The 15,578-nt window shown below is 45.3% G+C and overlaps 1 protein-coding gene across 1 annotated transcript in view; it reads right to left on the bottom strand.

Annotated features, from left to right (window-relative positions):
* Positions 1-15,578, bottom strand: part of LOC139764259 (uncharacterized) — a 73,159-nt gene that overhangs the window by 44,217 nt on the left and 13,364 nt on the right. Inside the window, exon 2 of the mRNA XM_071690755.1 lies at positions 14,244-14,318. Coding sequence (XP_071546856.1) covers positions 14,244-14,318 — 75 coding nt within the window. The remainder of the gene's footprint in view (positions 1-14,243; positions 14,319-15,578) is intronic.

Raw genomic sequence — 15,578 nt, 5'->3', positions numbered from 1 at the left:
TGCCGCGAAATAAGATAGATATGGGATAGAGGTGTCGCGAAATATGACTGATATGGAATAGGGGCGTCCCGAAATAGGATAGATATGGGATAGAGTGTCGTGAAATAGGCTAGAAATGAGATTGGAGTGTCGTGAAATAGGATGAGTATGGGATAGGGGCGTCGTGAAATTATGACTGATATGGGATAGAGGTGTTGCGAAATAGGATAGATATGGGATAGGGGCATCGCGAAATATTATCAATATGGGATAGGGGTGTCGCGAAATAGGATGAATATGGGATAAAGGTGTCGCGAAATGGGATAGACGAGGTCTGGGAACCTCCAGTGGAAAATATAATCGCGGTATACCACTAGTGTATACTGCATGGGTCTTACTTCTCACATACAGGTTACTAAGGGCGAGTCTGCAAGAGAGAGAGAGAGAGAGAGAGAGAGAGAGAGAGAGAGAGAGAGAGAGAGAGAGAGAGGAATATACCCCATTATACCACTCTGGAGTTGTAAGGGATTTAAAAACACAGTGCACATACGACCACATAAGCCTCCATATATACCACCAGGTAAGGGGGGGCACAAGAGGCCCCCTACCATACACACACGTATATTGCTTGAGACTTGCTTCAGCAGAGACACGGTTGATGTGTGCAGCTGCAGGACCTGGTGGCCAATGCTACTGGAGGACCTGGTGGCCAAGTGCTGCTGGAGGACCTGGTGGCCAAGTGCAGCTGGAAGACCTGGTGGCCAAGTGCTGCTGAAAAACCTGGTGGCCAAGTGGTGCTGGAGGACCTGGTGGCCATGTGCAGCTGGAGGACCTGGTGGCCAAGTGCAGCTGGAGGACCTGATGGTCATGTGCAGCTGGAGGACCTGGTGGCCAAGTGCTGCTGGAGGACCTGGTGGCCAAGTGCTGCTGGAGGACCTGGTGGCCAAGTGCTGCCTGAGGACCTGGTGGCCAAGTGCTGCTGGAGGACCTGGTGGCCAAGTGCTGCTGGAGGACCTGGTGGCCAAGTGCTGCTGGAAGACCTGGTGGCCAATGCTGCTGGAGGACCTGGTGGCCAAGTGCTGCTGGAAGACCTGGTGGCCAAGTGCTGCTGGAGGACCTGGTGGCCAAGTGCTGCTGGAGGACCTGGTGGCCAAGTGCTGCTGGAAGACCTGGTGGCCAAGTGCTGCTGGAAGACCTGGTGGCCAATGCTGCTGGAGGACCTGGTGGCCAAGTGCTGCTGGAAGACCTGGTGGCCAAGTGCTGCTGAAAAACCTGGTGGCCAAGTGCAGCTGGAGGACCTGATGGCCAAGTTCTGCTGGAGGACCTGGTGGCCAAGTGCTGCTGGAGGACCTGGTGGTCAAGTGCTGCTGGAGGACCTGGTGGCCAAGTGCAGCTGGAGGACCTGGTGGCCAAGTGCCGCTGGAGGACCTGGTGGTCAAGTGCTGCTGGAGGACCTGGTGGCCAAGTGCTGCTGGAGGACCTGGTGGCCAAGTGCTGCTGGAGGACCTGGTGGCCATGTGCTGCTGGAGGACCTGGTGGTCAAGTGCTGCTGTAGGACCTGGTGGTCAAGTGCTGCTGGAGGACCTGGTGGCCAAGTGCTGCTGGAGGACCTGGTGGCCAAGTGCAGCTGGAGGACCTGGTGGCCAAGTGCTGCTGAAAAACCTGGTGGCCAAGTGCAGCTGGAGGACCTGATGGCCAAGTGCTGCTGGAGGACCTGGTGGCCAAGTGCAGCTGGAGGACCTGGTGGCCAAGTGCTGCTGGAGGACCTGGTGGCCAAGTGCAGCTGGAGGACCTGGTGGCCAAGTGCTGCTGGAGGACCTGGTGGTCAAGTGCTGCTGGAGGACCTGGTGGCCAAGTGCAGCTGGAGGACCTGGTGGCCAAGTGCCGCTGGAGGACCTGGTGGTCAAGTGCTGCTGGAGGACCTGGTGGCCAAGTGCTGCTGGAGGACCTGGTGGCCAAGTGCAGCTGGAGGAGGGCAACTCCAGTCTCATATATATCACATTTCGCGACGCCCCTCTGTCACGTATTTATCATATCTCGCAACACTTTCCCATCCCATGTTATCACATTTCGCTACACCCTCATCCCATATTCATCATATTTCGCTACACCCTTATCCCATATTTATCATATTTCGCTACACCCCTATCCCATGTCATATTTCGGGAAACCTCTATCCCATATCAACTATATTTCGCGACGCTCCTATCCCATATTTATCATACTTTGCGACACGCTTATCCCATATTTATCTTATTTCGCTACACCTTTACTCCAAAATATATTTCGGCATATCCCTATCCCATATCTATCATATTGCCGACAAGTCAGTCCCATATTTATCATATTTCGCTATTCTCCCATCCCATATTTATCGTATTTCGCTATTCTCCCATCTCATAATTATCATATTTCGCTATTCTCCCATCCCATATTTATCGTATTTCGCTATTCTCCCATCTCATAATTATCATATTTCGCTATTCTCCCATCCCATAATTCTCATATTTTGCTATTCTCCCAACCCATATACATCACATCTCGCAGACTCTCACACTTTTAACTCAAAAAAATCTAATTCAGGATCTCTGTTAATCTCTTTCACGGGCTAAATGGAAGTTGATATTATCGAATCTAAAATTTTGAAGCAATGTACATAACGCTATGGGGAACCCAGTTAAATTTCTGTTATTCATTTAAAAAAAAAAAAGACTATTTCAATGTATATATAAATGGGATTCATTCAAATAATGTCCTCATAACTTGTGTAGCATTGGTATGCAAATGTGCACACACACACACACACACACACACACAATATTCCAACTATTGTTAAGATAATAGAATATCATAATGATCGCCAGTCTAACTTTGTTTCTTTTTTGTTTGTTTTGTTTGTCCTAGGACTACGTGAAAGCCATATCCTTAGGGATATTAGTTGGCATAAGGATTCGCCTCGATAAAAGGTATTCCCTCCCATATACAAAACAAAAACCCAGGATCTGTTGTCCCACTGGAATTGGATCGCATGGAATCTGGAGATGGATTCTGTATATTTTTTTAGGATTATGATTCGACCTTTGAACACGACGGCCCAAGCCCTTGAGCACGACGATGAGGCCTTTAAGTATGATGGTGTGGCCTTTTATCTATCACAACCCGATCATTTAAAAGGCGTGATCGTATCCAAGGCTCTTGTCGTCCTGCTCTTGAGTTTAAGACTTGACCATTTAAAGGGCTGGGTTGGTGAAACGTATATACAATCAAGACTCAAAGATTCGACGCGCGCATAAGCTCACAAACCTTCGTTATAACTTTGACTTTGGCTCTTGGGAAACTGAGACAGACTAAAAGACAGATTAATAGACAAAAAACAAAGAGTGGAAAAGAGGGAGGGAAGGACAGAGACAAAAGGAGTCGAACACGAGGATGAACCATAAAACTCTGAAGCACAAAACGAACCATACAAATGAAAGCTATGAAAACGGTCTCTGCAGCACTCGACCCTTAACTACGGGTGAAAATGTTTCCGATTTATTCTGGTCTGTTGCAACCTCCAGGCGCCCCTCCCCTGAGCCCCGCAGATAAACCGACGGAAAGAACGATGAGACAGCCACAAGTGACTGGGACGGTTCAGTGATCCGGAACACTGAGTGAACCCTCTCTCCTGTTCCACGTACTGCGTCCTCGCGACCCGAAAAGCGATCTTATTCATGGAGCTTCGTGGTATGATATGGTCAAGATATTAGTCTAGTTTGGATAACAATTGGTTAGAGGGCGTTGTGTGTATATGTCGGCCAGTTTAACTTTTCCTATATATATCAGAGGGTTGTTTATATATAAATCGTCCAGTGTAACTCGTCCTATATAAATATTAGAGGGGTGTTACGTATATAAATCGTCCAGTGTAACTCGTCCTATATAAATATTAGAGGGGTGTTACGTATATAAATCGTCCAATGTAACTTGTCTTATATAAATATTAGAGGGGTGTTACGTATATAGTTCGTCCACTGTAACTTGTCCTATATAAATGTTACAGGGTATTACGTATATACATATCGTCCAGTTCCATGCAGTGGAGACAGTAAGAGATCATACAACACCAGAGATCATTGTGGAAAGGTCGTCCTCGTACAGGGGACGTAAAGAGTGCGACAATTGAAATCACAGGGCAAGAGGCTGTACCCAGTAGTGGACGCAGTGGTGTAAAGCCATACAATCCTGACACAGTACCTAGCTATCACGGCCGGAGCTGCACGGAGAGGTGGGGTGCAAGAGGAGGGAGATACCACAGGGGCTCCAACCAAGTAGCTACCAGAGCTGATGTTGTAACATCAGCAGCACAGGAGGCTGTTAGAGAGACAGCAGAGTGACATAGAAAGGACGTTTGGTTTGGGCTGTCGATTACAGTATTCCAAACGTGTTTAGATACGAGGAGTGATGGTTGGTTGGTGAAGCAGAAACCACGTCTGCTGAGGTGAAGTGAACCTGGAGTACAAGACACGTTTCCGGAATGAAGGAACCAGCTCCATGGAGGAGTTGTTGAGGCATCACTGAAGACGATAGATCACTCAGCAGGTATTGCAATAACTGCTTCGTTATCTATGCTTTGAGCTACGATTTCGGGGTCGTTGAGGTGTCCCTAAGTAATTGTTGGGCACCTACTGCAGGTCGATATATTTTACAATTGCACATGTATGTTATGGACTGCCGTGGTGTAGCGGTTAGCGTCCCTGACCGTGACGCATTCACAACCAGCCCATAGGTAAAGGTCATAGGTTCGAATCCTGGGTGCGGCAGTCGGTCCACAAACAATCCAGCTGTTCATCCACCCCTAAGAGTTGGTCGATAAAATGGCGTCCTAGTACGTCGCTTCGTTGTAGATCAACTGACTGTTATATTTCTCTTTTGTGTCTCCCCTGATGATGTGATTATTACAAGAAAGTGCACTTGGCAGCTTATCGTGTTTCATTTTCCCAGTGGACTCATAGGAATATATATATATATATATATATATATATATATATATATATATATATATATATATATATATATATGTGAGATAGTCTTGATTATAGTCTCATCTGCCCGTGTCGTCTCAGCTAACACACAAGAAACGAGAATCACATATGCAGAGTCAGCTCCATCCTTACATGTGTTCTACGTGATGTATGATGCATATTCCGGGCATCATGGGAGACAATACTGGCCAGGCATCTCTTGCGTGGTGCTGGCGATCCCCCTCGCTTGCATTATCATGTTCAATATGCGGATGCAGAGGAGGTGCAGCCCGTGGGGATCTTTCTCCCTTCGTCTGTTTCTGACGCCATCTCGTTAAGAGGAGAAAGGCAGCAATTTATTTGCATATATATATATATATATATATATATATATATATATATATATATATATATATATATATATATATATACATATATATATATATATACATATATATATATATATATATATATATATATATATATATATATATATATATATATATATATATATATATATATATATATTTCCTTTTTTTTTCTTCATACTATTCACCATTTCCGGCGTCAGCGAGGTAGCGTTAAGAACAGAGGACTGAGCCTTTGAGGGAATATCCTCACTTGGCCCTCTTCTCTGTTCCTTCTTTTGGGAAATCAAAAACGAGAGGGAAGGATTTCTAGCCCCCCGCTCCCTCCTCTTTTAGTCGCCTTCTACGACACGCAGGGAATACGTGGGAAGTATTCTTTATCCCCTATCCCCAGGGATAATATATATATATATATATATATATATATATATATATATATATATATATATATATATATATATATTGGAGAGGATCACAATTTTGCGCGTGATCAAGATATTCCTATGAGTCCACGGGGAATATGAAACAAGATAAGTTCCCAAGTGCACTTTCGTGTGATAATCACATCATCAGGGGAGACACAAGAGAGAAATATGAGTCAGTTGATGAACATCGAAGAGACGAAGCTAGGACGCCATCTGGCGTCTTAGCTTCGTCTCTTCGATGAATGTCAACTGACTTATATTTCTTTCTTGTGTCTCCCCTGATGATGTGATTATCACACGAAAGCGCGCTTGGGAACTTATCGTGTTTCATTTTCCCCAGTGGACTCATAGGAATATATATATATATATATATATATATATATATATATATATATATATATATATATATATATATATACATATATATATATATATATATATATATATATATATATATATATATATATATATATATATATATATATATATATTTTTTTTTTTTTTTTTTATACTAATCGCCATTTCCCGCATTAGTGAGGTAGCGTTAAGAACAGAGGATGAGGACTGGGCCTTTGAGGGAATATCCTCACCTGGCCCCCTTCACTGTTTCTTCTTTTGGAAAAAAAAAGAGAGGGGAGGATTTCCAGCCTCCCGCTCCCTCCCCTTTTAGTCGCCTTCTACGACACGCAGGGAATACGTGGGAAGTATTCTATCTCCCCTATCCCCAGGGATGATATATATATATATATATATATATATATATATATATATATATATATATATATATATATATACATATATATATATATATATATATATATATATATATATATATATATATATACATATATGTAAACACGCCTAGAGTCAAAATCGGGCTACCGAGAACAGCAGGCGACCAGAGTATTACTGGTCTACCAATGGGAGGAATTCTGGTTCGACTTTCGGGAACGCAATAATGAAATCATTACATGTTCATATATATTCCTATGAGTCCATGAGGAAACGAAACACGATAAGTTTCCAAGTGCACTTTCGTGTAATAATCACTTCATCAGGGGAGATACAAGAATAATACATCACAGTCAGTTGATATAGAACGAAGAAACGTAGCTAGGACGCCATTTGGTAAACAATTGGGATGAATAACACAATCAACTGTTCCTATATTCTGGTATAGATATATATAGATCGCTTCCCACCTTACGCTTCACATAGCAGCTAACCTGTGGACAGCATCTGTTCTGTTGCGAGGGAAAAGATTTCGCATTCTCCTCAAAGCCTCCGCCCCACTACCTCCAAAATATTATTCCCACACAATGCGAGGCCTCTGAAGGATGAGATATACACTTGCCTCTGGGGTGCAGCGGTTATCATCGTTGGCTATAAATCTGCGGGGCCCCGTGCTCACGCCTCGGTCTAGGGCAGTTGGCTCACAGCCAACGCAGCCGTTCATCCTCTTGATCTAGGCTGAGTCGATAAGAGGTAGCCTGGCGTACGCTCGGGGGTGAAAGAGGGTGGGGGAAAACTGCAGACAGTCCTTGACCCTGTTTTAGGCACGGTATACATGCCTGGTGCCAGAACTTCATGTTGTACCTAGTGTTCGTAATCTGCACCTGTGCCTGATATTTCCAACAGTGTCCACAGTCGGTGTCAGGCCCTGGTGTTGTCACCAGTGTCCATAACTCGTGTCAGACCTTGATGTCGTCACCAGTGGCCATCACCGGTCCCTTACATAAAAGAATATAAGCCATAAAGTACTCCATCTCGATGCTCTTATGGCATCGTTTTGATAACCCCTTCTTCAGCGCCTCCTACGAGAAACAAACTGAGAGAAACAGGAGATAGGAGGAAGAGGAGGAGAAAAGAAGGAAAAGGAGATGGAAAAGAAGTTAGAAGGAGAATGAAATGGAAGTCTGCAACTTCTTTGTAGGAACACCAAACTTCACTATTATTGTTCCTTGTCCTCACAAAGTCCCCTCCCCCGGTTCCCCCTTGGCCTCACAAAGTCCCCTCCCCCTTTTCCCCCTTGGCCTCACAAAGTCCCCTCCCCCTGTTTCCCCCATGGCCTCACAAAGTCCCCTCCCCCTGTTCCCCCTTGGCCTCACAAAGTCCCCTCCCCAGGTTCCCCCTTGGCCTCACAAAGTCCCCTCCCCCTGTTCCCCTTTGGCCTCACAAAGACCCCTCCCCCTGTTCCCCTTTGGCCTCACAAAGTCCCCTCCCCCTGTTCCCCTTTGGCCTCACAAAGTCCCCTCCCCTGTTCCCCTTTGGCCTCACAAAGTCCCCTCCCCCTGTTCCCCTTTGGCCTCACAAAGACCCCTCCCCCTGTTCCCCTTTGGCCTCACAAAGACCACCTCTTCCCTCCCTTCCTCACTGGCCTCACCAAGACCTCAACCTCATCTTGTGAGGTATGGGAGCCCTAGCTTGTGTATACTTAAGCCTTGAGTATGAGGTAGCTTGGTATGGTATATGCACTTATACAACCGAGTAAAGAGATAGATAGATAGATAGATAGATAGATAGATAGATAGAGAGAGAGAGAGAGAGAGAGAGAGAGAGAGAGAGACACTGTGTGTAGCTGGAGGTCGCCCGAATCCCCTCTCCCCTCCCCCCCTGCAGCTACCCTCTGTGCAAACATTAACATTGCCGCTAATCTAATTACCTTATGTGTCTAACCTCATTTTCGTAGAATGGGAAAATCCCTGCAGCCTGGATGAGAACGTGGCTTCGGCTATGAAGTAATTTCCTAATGTTGGATGCTTTCGGTAGCAATTTAGATTATATGAGATTAAACAACTTATATTTTTATAATTATTCTTTAATCGCCTTGTGTTTTAAAGTCACTTTTAATCAGCTACTCCTATAGAGATTATCCTTCACATATGTATATCAACTGACTATTATATTTCTTGTATATTCCCTGATGATGTGATTATTACACGAAAGTGCACTTGGGAACTTATCGTGTTTCATTTCTTCCGTGGACTCATAGGAATGTACTTGATCACACACTCAACTGTGATCCTTTATATATATATATATATATATATATATATATTTATATATATATATATATATATATTTTCTTTTTCTTTCATACTATTCGCCATTTCCCGCATTAGCGAGGTAGCGTTGAGAACAGAGGACTGGGCCCTTGAGGGAATATCCTCACCTGGGCCCCTTCTCTGTTCCCTCTTTTGGAAAATTAAAAAAAAAAAAGTGAGAGGGGAGGATTTCCAGCCCCCCGCTCCCTCCCCTTTTAGTCGCCTTCTACGACACGCAGGGAATACGTGGGAAGTATTCTTTCTCCCCTATCCCCAGGGATAATATATATATATATATATATATATATATATATATATATATATATATATATATATATATATATATATATATATATACCTATACATCTCAATGCATACATATACATATACACACACAGACATATACATATATACACAAGTACATAATTCATACTGTCTGCCTTTATTCATTCCCATCGCCACCTCGCCACACATGGAATAACAACCCCCTCCCCCCTCATGTGTGCGAGGTAGCGCTAGGAAAAGAACACAAAGGCTACATTCGTTCACACTCAGTCTCTAGCTGTCATGTAATAATGCAACGAAACCACAGCTCCCTTTCCACATCCAGGCCGCACACAACTTTCCATGGTTTACCCAAGACGCTTCACATGCCCTGGTTCAATCCATTGACAGCACGTCGACCCCGGTATACCACATCGTCCCGATTCTTTCTATCCCTTGCGCGCCTTTCACCCTCCTGTATGTTCAGGCTCCGATCACTCAAAATCTTTTTCACTCCATCTTTCCACCTCCAATTTGGTCTCCCACTTCTCGTTCCCCCCACCTCTGACACATATATCCTCTTGGTCAATCTTTCCTCACTCATTCTTTCCATGTGACCAAACCATTTCAAAACACCCTCTTCTGCTCTCTCAACCACACTCTTTTTATTACTACACATCTCTCTTACCCTCACATTACTTACTCGATCAAACCACCTCACACCACATATTGTCCTCAAACATCTCATTTCCAGCACATCCACCCTCCTGCGCACAACTCTATCCATAGCCCAAGCCTCGCAACCATACAACATTGTTGGAACCACTATTCCTTCAAGCATACCCACCTTTGCTTTCCGAGATAATGTTCTCGACTTCCACTCACCTTTCAAGGCTCCCAGAACTTTCGCTCCCTCCCCCACCCTATGATTCACTTCCGCTTTCATGGTTCCATCCGCTGCCAGATCCACTCCCAGATATCTAAAACACTTTACTTCTCCAGTTTTTCTCCATTTAAACCTACCTCCCAGTTGACTTGACCCTCAACCCTACTGTACATAATAACCTTGCTCTTATTTACATTTACTCTCAACTTTCTTCTCTCACACACCTTACCAAACTCAGTCACCAGCTTCTGCAGTTTCTCACATGAATCAGCCACCAGCGCTGCATCATCAGCGAACAACAACTGACTCACTTCCCAAGCTCTCTCATCACAACAGACTGCATCCTTGCCCCTCTTTCCAAAACTCTTGCATTCACCTCCCTAACAACCCCATCCATAAACAAATTAAACAACCATGGAGACATCACACACCCCTGCCGCAAACCTACATTCACTGAGAACCAATCACTTTCCTCTCTTCCTACAGCGTACACATGCCTTACATCCTCGATAAAAACTTTTCACTGCTTCCAACAACTTGCCTCCCACACCATATATTCTCAGTACTTTCCACAGAGCATCTCTATCAACTCTTATCATATGCTTTCTCCAGATCCATAAATGCTACATATATATATATATATATATATATATATATATATATATATATATATATATATGTATATGTATATATATATATACATATATAAAATTAACAATGTTTGTATTTGTTCTTATGTGCGTCTGTCGGTGAGTGTAAATACCACAGGGGGAGTAGCGGCACTCAATGATGTTATTGCAATGTAGGTGCAAGAATCCCACCTTGTGGTATTCAAAATCTAAGTCTTAGGGGATAAACCTCCACTGCTCATGAGCATTAGTTGCTCAGGTGCTCTGTGGTCACTGCCCACCCACTTCCTGGTCGCATATATTAGCCTGCCAGCGACTGTAGCTCTTGTACTCACATCACCCCTTCGCTTCCAGGTCCTCCAGTCTGGTCGCATTCTCTGGAAGCGCTCGCCCACTGTTGGGCCCTCCCATCCCTGCCCTCGCATCGTGGAACCCTCCCATCAGGTAATGTTCTTGATTGCATCCACTGTACGTGATAACTTTTCCTGGAACGTCGCACGTCATATCTTTCAATGTCCACATGACAGGAGTTGACCATACCCCCTCCCTTTCCTCATGGAACACTGAACAGGCTTCGTGCTCAGCGTGTGGGTGTGGACCTATTGTGGAGTCACTGTCTCCACGAGTTACTTCAGATAATGGATCTTGCTTCTGCTGCTTGGACGAGTCACTCATTTAATGTTGCTTGTAGCGAGTCACTCATTTAATGCTGCTTGTAGCGAGTCACTAATTTAATGCTGCTTGTAACGAGTCACTCGTTTAATACTGCTTGGAACGAGTCACTCATTTGATGCTGCTTGTAGCGAGTCACTCATTTAATGCTGCTTGTAGCGAGTCACTCATTTAGTGCTGCTTGTAACGAGTCACTCATTTAATGCTGCTTGTAGCGAGTCACTCATTTAATGCTGCTTGTAACGAGTCACTCGTTTAATACTGCTTGGAACGAGTCACTCATTTGATGCTGCTTGTAGCGAGTCACTCATTTAATGCTGCTTGTAACGAGTCACTCATTTAATGCTGCTTGTAGCGAGTCACTCATTTGATGCTGCTTGTAGCGAATCACTCATTTAATGCTGCTTGTAACGAGTCACTCATTTAATGCTGCTTGTAGCGAGTCACTCATTTAATGCTGCTTGTAACGAGTCACTCATTTAATGCTGCTTGTAGCGAATCACTCATTTAATGCTGCTTGTAGCGAATCACTCATTTAATGCTACGTATAACGAGTCGCTTCAAATATCATTTACAGAAATCTCGATCCCGCTAGAGACGTCAGCCACCCTGTCTTCTTGAGCCTTGAACAGAGAGCATTTCTTCGTATTGTGGCACAGACGGTCATTTCTTTTAACTTGTCCTGCTCAGATCTTCTATACTTTTCTGATATCAGAGAGACTTTATCCAGCTAGAAAACATTTTTACTTTGGAGGCTCCAGTCACGGACAAAAGCCCACATCAAGACCAGGCCTTGATTGGAATATAGAGCGGGGTATGAGAAGGAGAAAAAGAAGAGACGAGGGAAAGAATTTAGTAACTCAGGAGGAAGTGCAGGGTCGTAGTTATTGGGAAAGACTCGAGAGGGTAGAGAGTTCCAAAGCTTCAAGGTGTAGGGGAAAGAAACAATTATCAAATCGGCCCACCCTTGACTCTTAAGTTGCCAACGGCAACATTGCATGTATTATGGATATTGCTCAGGAATAGAATGAACTGGACTGATCATCAGTTCACCCAGAACATCATTACATCACCCTTATCTTACACCCCCCACACACAGTCAGGGTTCTTGGTACAAAAAATATTTTTAGTGGTCTTAAAAACCTGATCTGTGGACGCTCAATATTCTATCTCCATGATTTGTCAGTCAGTATTCCCGTGGCGTAATGCAATCAGGTTTATATTCACCTTTAGTTCCCCCCACAGGGAAGTTAAATGTTCACAATAAAAGGCAAGATTATCCTCGTATATGTGAGAGAGAGAGAGAGAGAGAGAGAGAGAGAGAGAGAGAGAGAGAGAGAGAGAGAGAGAGAGAGAGTCTACCAGCCAGTCAGTTTACAAGGATTACAGTTACAAGAGCTACAGTTACTAGGACTGCTTGTAAGTCAGTACACACCACTACCAGTACACCTCCACTACCAGTACACGCCCACTACCAGTGCACCCCCACTACCAGTATACACAACCATCAATGCACACACCAATGTTATACATACTACACGCTCCTACCAGTACACACTGCCACCAATACACACAACCAACATTGCATAACATATGTATTATGCACCACTACCAGTACACACGACCAACAGTCCACATCACCAGTATTACACACCAGTACATAACACCACCAGTATTACACACCAGTACACAACACCACTACCAGTACACTCAGCCAACAGTACACATCACCAGTATTACACACCAGTACACAACACCACCAGTACACACAGCCAACCACCACACATCAACAGTATCACACACCAGTACACAACACCACCAGTACACACAGCCAACAATCCACATCACCAGTATTACACACCAGTACACAACACCACTACCAGTACACTCAGCCAACAGTACACATCACCAGTATTACACACCAGTACACAACACCACCAGTACACACAGCCACCACCACACATCAACAGTATCACACACCAGTACACAACACCACCAGTGCACACAGCCAACAATCCACATCACCAGTATTACACACCAGTACACAACACCACTACCAGTACGCTCAGCCAACCATACACATCACCAGTATTACACACCAGTACACAACACCACCAGTACACACAGCCACCAGCACACATCACCAGCACACAACACCACCAGTACACACAGCCACCACCACACATCAACAGTATCACACACCAGTACACAACACCACCAGTACACTCAGCCAACAGTACAAATCACCAGTATTACACACCAGTACACAACACCACCAGTACACACAGCCAACAGTACACATCACCAGTATCACACACCAGTACACAACACCACTACCAGTACACACAGCCAACAGCACACATCACCAGTATCACACACCAGTACACAACACCACCAGTACACACAGCCAACAGCACACATCACCAGTACACAACACCACCAGTACACACAGCCAACAGTACACATCACCAGTATCACACACCAGTACACAACACTACCAGTACACACAGCCACCAGCACACATTACCAGTATCACACACCAGTACACTCAGCCAACAGTACACATCACCAGTATCACACACCAGTACACAACACCACTACCAGTACACACAGCCAACAGTACACATCACCAGTATTACACACCAGTACACAACACCACTACCAGTACACTCAGCCAACCACCACACATCAACAGTATCACACACCAGTACACAACACTACCAGTACACTCAGCCACCAGCACACATTACCAGTATCACACACCAGTACACAACACCACTACCAGTACACACAGCCAACAGTACACATCACCAGTATTACACACCAGTACACAACACCACTACCAGTACACTCAGCCAACCACCACACATCAACAGTATCACACACCAGTACACAACACTACCAGTACACACAGCCAACAGTACACGTCACCAGTATCACACACCAGTACACAACACCACTACCAGTACTCACAGTTCCTGCAGGGCGGCCGTGTACTGGGAGAGGTTGCCGTTCCCCAGGCTCTCCACGCCCGTCTTCGTTAGCGTCCTGTGGGAGGAGGAAGAGACAGTGGGTGTCAGTGGGTCCGACCTACGTGGTGGTACTCAGTGGGTGTTAGTGGGTTCGACCTACGTGGTGGTGTTCAGTGGATGTCAGTGGGCTCGACCTAAATGGTGGTGCTCAGCAGGTGTTAGTGGGTTCGACCTACGTGGTGGTGCTTAGAGGGTGTTTGTGGGTTCGACCTACTTGGTGGTGCTCAGTGGGTGTTTGTGGGTTCGATCTACGTGGTGGTGTTCAGTGGATGTCAGTGGGTTCGACCTACGTGGTGGTGCTCAGTGGGTGTTAGTGGGTTCGACCTACGTGGTGGTGCTTAGTGGGTGTTTGTGGGTTCGACCTACGAGGTGGTGCTCAGTGGGTGTTAGTGGGTTCGACCTACGTGGTGGTGTTCAGTGGATGTCAGTGGGTTCGACCTATGTGGTGGTGCTCAGTAGGTGTTAGTGGGTTCGACCTACGTGGTGGTGCTTAGTGGGTGTTTGTGGGTTCGACCTACGCGGTGGTGATCAGTGGGTGTTTGTGGGTTCGACCTACGTGGTGGTGTTCAGTGGATGTCAGTGGGCTCGACCTAAATGGTGGTGCTCAGCAGGTGTTAGTGGGCCCAGTCTAGGTAGTGGTGCTCAGTGGGAGTCAGTGAGGTTGACTTAGGTGGATGTCAGCGAGCTCAGTTTAGGTGGTTGTGCTCAGTGGGTGTTAGTGGTCTCAGTCTAGATGGTGGTGCTTCGTGATTATCAGTGGGCTCCGTCTGAGCAGTGGTGCTCAGTGGTAGTCATTGGGCTCGACCTAGCTGAAGATTATCAGTGGCTGTAAGTGGGTTACACTTTCGTTGTGTTGTTGGTGTAGTTAATGGCACTGTGTAGGTGGAGGGACTGGTTAAGTGGGAATACTGGTCTAGGTGGAGGTATTGTATAAGTGGATGGAAGTACTGATGTAAGTGGTGGTACTGGTGTAAACTGTGGTATGGTGTAAGTGGTGAAGGAGGTGCCACTGGTGCAGATGGTGGTACCATTAATGGGTGGGTGGGTTATTGATAAAGTGGGAGCACTGGTACACGTGATGGCGCTGGTGTAGGTGGTTGTAGTGGTGTAAGTGGTGATGCTAGTGTAGGTGGTGGTAATGGTGTAAGTGGTGATGCTGGTATAGGTAGTGGTAATGTTATAAGTGGTTTACTGGTGTAGGTGGTGATAATGGTGTAGGTGATGGTAATGGTGTAAGTGGTGATGCTGGTGTAGGTGATGGTAATGGTGTAAGTGG

The sequence above is a fragment of the Panulirus ornatus genome, chromosome 49, assembly GCF_036320965.1.
Source record: "Panulirus ornatus isolate Po-2019 chromosome 49, ASM3632096v1, whole genome shotgun sequence".
NCBI lineage: Eukaryota > Metazoa > Arthropoda > Malacostraca > Decapoda > Palinuridae > Panulirus > Panulirus ornatus.
The sequence above is the reverse complement of the archived record's forward strand: the minus strand, read 5'-3'. Positions and strand labels throughout refer to the sequence as shown.